Below are 8848 nucleotides of genomic sequence, written 5' to 3'. Positions count from 1 at the left end.
AACTCTGCCCATACAGACGCTCAACAGTCGGCTTTCTGATTCCAGAGATCTTTCATTACTGACCTCATTGCTTCTCCTGTCCCCAATGACTGGAGGCCTCCTCAGTGTGTGCCAACCCTCATCCCCAAGTACCATCTTACACCTCCCAGTGACCTGCAGAGAAGATGTTCCAAATGTACAAGGCTAGCACAGGGCACAGCTGGCACATGTTCCAGGGATGGCTGTGTCTAAGGCTGTGCCCTGCCATTGTGCTGCCCTCTTCCTAACAATATCCACCTCAGCACTCCTCCCAATGCCAGGCATTCTGCTTGAATCTCTCCTCAACTCTCAAGATCCCATGAGTTACACCCACTCCCCCCACCTTCAAGACATGGACACTGTGGTGGTTTAAAAGAAAATGGCCCCCAAAGGGAGTGAATGGTACTATAAGGAGGTATGATCTTGTTGGAATAAGTGCAGATCTGAGGCCAGCCTGGTTTACTGAGCAAGTTCCAGGACAGCCAAGCTTAGGCAGTGAAGGAAACCATGGAAAACAGAAAGCTGGTGAACAAGGGGGCCATGTTCCAGCCCTAATAAACAGCAGAACTTGGCAACTTTGGCCACATGGTTCTGGAGTTAAGGATAGAAGAAAAGGGCTATGGAATACGCCTCTGAGACTAAGGAAAGCCACCAAGGCCAGGCTCATGTCAGGGGTGTCCCTGAATGGAGGCCAAGAGAGGCCACTGCGTCAAGCCGTGAAACTGAAGCCTGGATTGCCTTGGAGACCCCAAGATGTTAGAGATGCCAGGTCGTGGGATACCTGCCGAGGAGAGCTGCTAACAAGGAGTCGAACCAGCCCAAGAGAAAGAAGTGTGTTACAGTCAACAAAGTTGAAAAGAGGTGGAGATCTGAAGAGTGTTTTGACATCAGATGCAGAGTTTGGAGTTTGCCCAGCTGGTTTCCTGTCTTGCTTTTGTCCAGTATTTCCTCACTATGCTCCCTTCCCTATGTTTTGGAATGGTAATGTATTTCCTGTGCCATTATATGTTGGAAGTAAATGATCTGGTTTTTTAATTTTGATTTTATAGGGAATTACAGTTAAGAGATTGCATGAATCTCAGAAGAGACTTTGATTTTTGAACTTTTACATAAGTTTGAGATTATTATAGACTCTGGGGACTTTTGAAGTTGGACTGAATGCATTTTTGCATTATGATATGGCTATAAGACTTTGGGGGCCAGGGAGTAGAATGTGGTAGTTTCAAAGAAAATGGCCCCCAAAGGGAGTGGCACTATTAGGAGGTGTGGTCTTTTTAGAGTAGGTGCAGTCTTGTTGGAGGAAGTGTGCCACTGTGGAGGTGGGCTTTGAGGTCTCATATATGCTCAAGCCACACTCAGTAAGACAGACCACTTCCTGTTGCCTACAAGTCAAGATGTAGGACGCTTGGATACTCTTCCAGCACCATGTCTGCCTGCACACCACCATGTCACACCATGATGATCATGAACTAAACCTCTGAAAATGTAAGCTACCTCAATTAAATGTTCTTTATAAGAGTTGCTGTGGTCATGGTGTCTCTCACAGCAACTGGAACCCTAACTAAGACAGAAACCAAAGCTGGAGCACACACTGGAGCCTTGCTGTGAACTGTAACTTCACACCTTCAGAGTCCAGCATCTGCCTGTCAGAGTCACTTCAGGGAGGTGGAGAAAGATGAGATCAGGGTCTTGAATGGTCAGGTCAGGACTGCCAGATGACTTTTCTCATATTGTTATCCCAACATCTAGTCTCTGATCGTACAGAACCGGGGCTGCTGGGCACAGGGACGCGACACTTACGGTCATGGACCTTGTAGCAGTGGTTCTGCAGGCGCTTAACCTCCCACTCCTCCAGCACACCATGAGTCATCAGCAGCTGGAGGAAGCGCCGATGGACATCCGTCATGGCACCCGCTCTTCTCGTGCTGCCCTGCATGTCGGAGGGAGCTGAAAAAGAAGTGTCACAGTCACATCCATGCACACAAGAGCAATGGTGGTGGGTTTGCACTAGTTATGTTGACAAGCAGACACTGCTTGTGGTTCTCAAAGTTCAGCTCCTGGTGCTGATGGCTCCAGAGTGGAAAGAACAGGGGTCAGGGCTCAAGCTCGTTCCACTGGCTTTGAGCAGTGTGAACTGAGAGCTTCTGGAGCCACAAGTGGTTCACAGCCTCCTAGACTAACTACTTATGAAGTGGTAAGCGGGCAACTAAAGTCTCCATAGTGGGAACAAGGACAGAAATGTTCTCCAAGAACTCCTATAACTCAGGTGAGTTAACCCAGCTAACAGCCTAGTGCCACAGCAAGCACCCAGCCTGTGCCAATTACTACTGGACAGTTCTGAGTCTGGACCCTCGTGGGATCACTCACCAGCTCAACAGCCTCGGAGAAACTAAGCCGAGGCTTTGAGTTCTCCCTATAAAGTACAATACCCACTGCTGAGAACACACCTGAGAATCACTTAGTAGACTCTACTTTCTTTCCCCTCTCCCCAGCTGCCAATAAAACATCTGTCACAGGAGGACTGTGGGCTATTTCTACAGTCCTTTGCATTCTCTCAAAAAGGTATCTTTTGGGTCCAGCAAAATGGCTTAGCAGGTAAAGACATTTGCCACTAAGGCTCACATCCTGAGTTCAATCCCCGGGATTCACGTGGTGGAAGGAGAGAACCAACTCCTGCAAGCTGTCCTCTGACCTCCACACGAATGCGATATGGCATGTGTCAGTCCACACCCACATAGAGACACACATACATACAAAAATAAATGTAATAAAAACGTATCTTTCTACAAACCACACAGATCAGAGCTGACAAACACACACCACAAGGCAGATCAAAACACCTGCTCCCACCAGGCAGGCGGGGCCCTGTAAGCACTAAGCACATGGGTTTGAGGCTGGATGGAGGCACTGAGAGCCATGCTGACCAGGCCTGCCTGGTCCTCACACACATCTGAACTGGACTACAACTGAGCCCCTTTGCCTGACTGTCGCTTGTGGCACGGCTCAGCATCCTGAAGCAGTTACCATTCACCTGAGGTGATCCTGTGTTCCAACAAGCATGTTGCCAAGATGTTAGGCCAACAGAATGTGGAAACACATTTAGCTATTATGTTCAGTCTGTTTGTCTATAAAGCAATAAGAAAACGTATCTTTAAGGCAAAAAAAAAAAATGTATTAAAAGTGAGATAAGACTACCAAAGGCTTACCAAGAACTCAGAGAAAAAAAGACACATAAAAATATGCCACTGTAGTCACAACTTCATGGGCTGGCCCTCTGAGCTAGAAAGGCACACTGCCCAATGGCCACTTTCTCTGCCTGCCTGCCAGCCATCTTGAAGAACGCCTCAACAGCATAGACACTTCAACAAGCCCTAGGCCTGCTCCTCTCCTTCATCCACTCTTGTCCATGCAGGCCAGGCAGTCACACACCCAAGCACCCCACTCTGGTCCTCCTCTCCCTAAACACAAGGAGAGACTAGGAAAAGGAAAACTCTGCAGAGGATACCCAGGAAAATGCCACGAGTCTTGGAGGCTATGCTGACCACCTGAGCAGAGGGCCAATACTGCACTCTGGAGTGACTAACAGCCTGTTTCCCACCCCTGTCAACTAGCTTTCTGAAGATGAAAGGAGGAGGACTTGTGTGTGTTTGTTTTTGAGAAAGAGTCTCACTATGTAGCCCTGGTTGGCTTAAAACGCACTATGTAGACTATGCTAGCCTCAAGCTCATAGAAATCCTCCTGCCTCTACCTGCCTGTCTCCTGAGCATGCTGAGATAAAAAGCATGCACTACCATGCCTGGCTCAGATTTTTCTTTCTTAAATTTAATTCTGTCTTCCCAGATTGCCAGCTCAATGAATAAGCATGGCTTAAGGATTCAATTTCTGCCTTTGCGTGACAGGCAACATGAATTCTGGTTACACAATTAGATTAATAATAACAATGAAGAAAAACAGCTCAATAATAGAGAGTTCACCTAAAATGCACCAGGCCCTAGGTTCAACCCCTGGGACACAGGAGGGGGAAAAGGAGAGGAGAAGGGAAGGGAAGGAAGGAAACCAATTTAAAGATTAAAAACTCTTAGACCAGATTTTAAAAGTATGTACCATTACTTCTAAATGCTAGAAACCAACCTATCCTGCAAATTGAGAGCTAATGTGGTTTTACTGAATCAAAATAGACTTTATGGTAAAATAAATAAAGAAAGGATTAGCAGAAATAAAGATCATCACAGAGTGGCAAAAGGTCACACAAGAATACACAACTACTTAAAATGTTTAGGCCTTTATCATGAGGCCTCACGAACCTCAAGGTCAGTTCACTGGGATCACGGCAGCACACACTAGTCCACACTAGGGTGGGAGAGTTCGGTCCTCTGACTCACAAGGTGGACACAGCAGAGCACAGGGAGAGGTGATGTGCATGACAGCAAAAGCTGAAGGGGTTGACTGTGCCCACCATGCTGGCTGCAGAGCAGGACGAGCCGAGGCAGCCAGAGAGCCAGGCTACAGGCTACTGACTACAAGGCAATGAAGTCTGAAGCCAATACCAAAGAAATGACTAAAAAAAGTCCATGTGTTCAGAATTTAATGAGTGTAGTTACAAATAATCGCTTTTAGCCAGGTCTGGTGATGTAGGGGCCCCAGGATCCCAGTCCTTGGTAGGGTGAAGGCAAGAGAGAAGGAAAGAAAGGAAAAGACATAAATAATCCATTCCAGTAATGACATCAGTCAATCAACGCAGTGGGAGACAGAATAAATGGAAAAAGCAGATATGGAGTCAGTACACTCAGAAAACAAGTTGATAAAATGTACTCACACTAAAAAACCAACAAACATGGAATGGAGGGAATTGTGTGCATGCACGAGTATGTGAGATGCTGAGGGTCCAACCCTGGCTGCACCCATGCTAGACAGGCTCTCCACCACTGAGCTACGCTCTTGTGCTGAAAGAATTGCCTCTTATCTACGAAATGGCACATAAAAATAACTGCAGCAAACACAGATGAAAGCAGCCACTTCAAAATGCAACTGGAATCAATGCAAAGCCAATCGAAATTTAAGCAGGCTTTGTGAATTACCCGAATGTGACTGACGAGCCGATTCTAAAACTCACTACAGACAGAGCATCAAATATTTTTGAACAAAAGGTGGGAAGACTTGTCCTACCAGATATCAAAAACAGGACTAGTGAACAAACTGTGGCAACGGTACAGAAACTGACAAGTGGACCAATGGAACAGAATGGAGAACTCGGGAAAAGGTACGAGTGTGTGTGGAGACGTGGCATGCTGCAGCACGGGGCTCAGGCCAGAGCAGACCTTCTGTGAAAGATGCCATGGTAGGCTCACAAGATGACTGTCGGTGCTAGTGATGCTTGCTGCCAAGCTCAAGCCTGACAACCTGAGTTTGATCCCCAGGCCCATGTGGTGAAAGGAGAACCTATCCTGAAAGAAAGGCATGCAGTGAGATACACCCCCAACCGCGCCCCCTCCCCCCCACACACACAGGAGAGAACCTATCCGGAAAGTAGGCCTCTGACTTCACCTGCATGCAGTGGTATATACCCAACACACACACACACACACACACACACACACACACACACGGTGCTGAGGCAACTGATTAGCCGTATGTGAAAAATAAAATGTAACCCTTACCTCACACTATGCAAACTCACACCTACAGGGCCATGGTTTTAAGAAAGGAAAGACTTTACAACTTTAAATGACACCATAGGAGAATATAAAATCCAAGAGTAGAAAAAGATGTCCTTAGAAGATACAAAAGCCACAAAGGACAAAGCATAAAATACACTACTGAATTCATTAAAGAACCTCACCAAAAATACCAAAGCAGAGGAAGGAAGGGGAGGAGGCTACAAGCTGGAAGGTGTTTAAAATACACATAACCACAAGAGTCTTCTTCAGAAGGCATGAAGAACCCCTACAGACCCAGAAGGAAAAATAAAGAGAATGAACACAGAACAGTAAGAGGCTGATGTATAAGCAAGAGTACATTCAAAAGCTGATCAACCTAAATGTGATCAGGCAGGTGAATAAAAAGCCACACTGACACTATCAGTGACACACACCAGAATCCCAGGACTCAGAAGGCTTTGGCAGGAGGAAGAACCACTTCGAGGTCAGTCTCAACCCCATACCCAGTGAGTTTCAGGCCAGTGTGGGCTATAGGGAGAGACTCTGTCTTTCAAAAAGAAAAAGAGACAGCTCAGGGGTCAAAGCATGCTGCTCCTGCTGGGGACCAGCGTTCTGTTCCCAGCACTCTCAACAGGCCACTCACAACCACCTCTAAGTCCAGCTCAGGGGATCCAAGGCCTCTGGTCTCTGAGGGCATCATGCACATACCCACACTCAGACACACATATACATACATATAATAAAATAAATCTAAAAAGAGAGAAGACAACAGGAGGGGAAGGGAGCGGAGTGGAGAGAAAGGGAGGGGACAGAAGGGAAAAGCGATCTTCAGTGGGTAAGAGTGGAATGCCTGGGCTGTGACTTCCCTCCACTTCTGGTGGAGTACAGATTTCAGCAAGCTTGCATGGCCCCAGAAACACCATTATTATATACATTCCTTACATAAGTGTCCATACTGGCCCCAGAAAACGTGTCCATAGAGGCCTCCTGTAATGGAACTCTGCCAATACTATGAATGTCCACCAACCAAAGAATAGCCATGAAAGGGATTCTAATCACATCTGGAATCTAGGACAGTGAAGAAGGAAGCAGGGTTACTCACATCAACATGGATGCTGCTCAAAACATACCGCATGCAAGCTGGGCATAGTGATGCAAGCTGGGCATAGTGACGCACGCCTTTCATCCCAGCACTCTGAGGCAGACAGATGGATCTTTCTGAGTTCAAGGCCAGCCTAGTCTACATTGCCAGTTCCAGGCAGCCATGGATACAGAGAGACCCTGTCTCAAAAGATAAATAAATAAATAGATAGATAGATAGATAGATAGATAGATAAATACATACACACATAAATGAACACAAAATCAGACCATATGCAAAGAGCAAGTCACACATTCACGCGGGAGGTCAAACACTGAAAGAACTGTACATGGTATTCATCACAGGACCACACAAAGTCAGTGAGACCTACCAACAGCAAGGAAACACAGACTTCAGAGCAGTGAGTACTCTGAGGAGGAGAGAGGATTCGGTGGTGGTGTGGGGGATGGGATAATGTACTTAATTTGGTGGTGGTACCCATGCAGGTGTTCACTTTTTGTTCTTCACATACTTTTATAGGCATGTAACGTAATAAAACTACACAAATAAAGCCAGCTTAAGTATCAAAGAGAGAAGTGAGGTAGGGGGAGGGGGTCAGAAGTACTGGTGGAAAAGATGCACAGGAGCGATGCTTGCTTACGGCTATGACAACCATATCTAAGAGACTAGAGAGCGGATGAACCAGAGATACTTGCTGCTCACCCAAAGGACTTTAAAACGCCAAGTGTTTGCACAAGAAGCAAAGCTTGGGCAGCGAATGGGCAGCCTGTGCTAGGCAGTGTTAGTTCTCTGACCACACAAGCCTGGTTTGGAACTCACCAGAACCTCATGAGGGACACTTTCACAGAGGAGGGAACTGAAGCTAAAAGGCACCCAGGTGAGTTGATGGTGAAGGGGGTGGTACTACAAAAGCAGTGTCAGTTCTTTAACCCGGGCACTCAGGAGGCAGAGGCAGGCGGATCTCTTGAGTTCGAGGCCAGCCTGGGCTACAAGGAATTTCAGGAAAGAAACTGTGTATCGAAAAACATGATCACACACATAATCATAAATAAATAAAACCACGGTCTAGGTTCCTTATCTACACTTCTCCACTCTTCCCTTTGAGAACTTGGCCTGGGTTAGCGGTGTTATCTGGGGTTATCAGTACCAAGTGCAACATAAAACGGAGCACAGGAATCCTAGACCTTTCCCAAATCGGACGAACGGATGATTCTGAACACATTTAGTCTCGGGCTTTCAAATATGGGCTCCATAAACAAAACAAAGGAGGCCCTGGGGGAGAGGCACGAGGCGGAGGTGGTCGTTCTGGACACAGTGGTACAAGCGGCTATCACCTAACGGTGACAGTGTCGAGGCGCACTTTCTCCGCCTGGCTTATTATAAGATAGAGAGGCAGGAGCTACACGAGTTCCGGGTCAGCCTGGGCTACTTGGAGAGGCTACGTCTCAAAAAGACACACATTTGAATTAGAAATAACTTGTTACGGAGCTAGGTCACAATCCGTGCCCTCTGCGGCCCTCAATATCCCCGTCAGCGCCGGACAACGCTCTCGTACGCTGTGCAGACCCCACCGCTCTCCTCCCGTCGCCCCACGGACGCCCACTTTGGTCCCCGCAGCGCCCCGCGGCCTTCATACGCACCGCACGCCCGGAAGCCGACCAGCAGCGGTCACGCCGGAAGCGGCTCTCGGGGCCCGCCTCTGAGGCGGGGAGAGCCCCAATATGGAGCGCCTATTGGTGAACTACGCATGTTCATCAGGAGAGTACTTCCGGTTCCCCGCCCGTGCCGTTGCTATGGCGCCTCAGCAGCTGTGGGCCGAGTTTCCCGCGCGCTTTAGTATTTCCCGGAACGGTTTCCGTCGCCCCCGCTGCCCGCTCGGCGGAGGAGAGCCCACGTTGTGTCTTGTGTGTTAAAAATACGAGCTTTAGACCGGAAAAGGAAGAATGTGGGTTTTGTTTTCCTGTAGCCTGAGCTAGAATCCTGGCTCTGCCGTTACTAGTAGAGCGTTGGCCATTCGTGGAGCTACTAAATGGAGTTGATAAAGTCGGTTCTGGGGTGGTTACATAGTTCA

The 8848-nt window shown here is 47.7% G+C and overlaps 1 protein-coding gene across 2 annotated transcripts in view; it reads right to left on the bottom strand.

Annotated features, from left to right (window-relative positions):
- Nsmce1 (NSE1 homolog, SMC5-SMC6 complex component) overlaps positions 1-8531 on the bottom strand; it is a 28357-nt gene extending 19826 nt beyond the window's left edge. Inside the window, exons 1-2 of one of the 2 annotated variants that reach the window (XM_059267219.1) lie at positions 8418-8531; positions 1819-1965 (exon numbers count right to left, since the gene is read on the bottom strand). In XM_059267219.1, the coding sequence (XP_059123202.1) occupies positions 1819-1954 (136 nt within the window). In that variant the 5' untranslated portion in view covers positions 1955-1965; positions 8418-8531. The other variant, XM_059267222.1, reaches the window with a different exon arrangement.
- Positions 8532-8848: the final 317 nt, after the last annotated feature.

Source organism: Peromyscus eremicus, chromosome 1 (assembly GCF_949786415.1).
Source record: "Peromyscus eremicus chromosome 1, PerEre_H2_v1, whole genome shotgun sequence".
In the NCBI taxonomy this organism is placed as follows: domain Eukaryota; kingdom Metazoa; phylum Chordata; class Mammalia; order Rodentia; family Cricetidae; genus Peromyscus; species Peromyscus eremicus.
The sequence above is the reverse complement of the archived record's forward strand: the minus strand, read 5'-3'. Positions and strand labels throughout refer to the sequence as shown.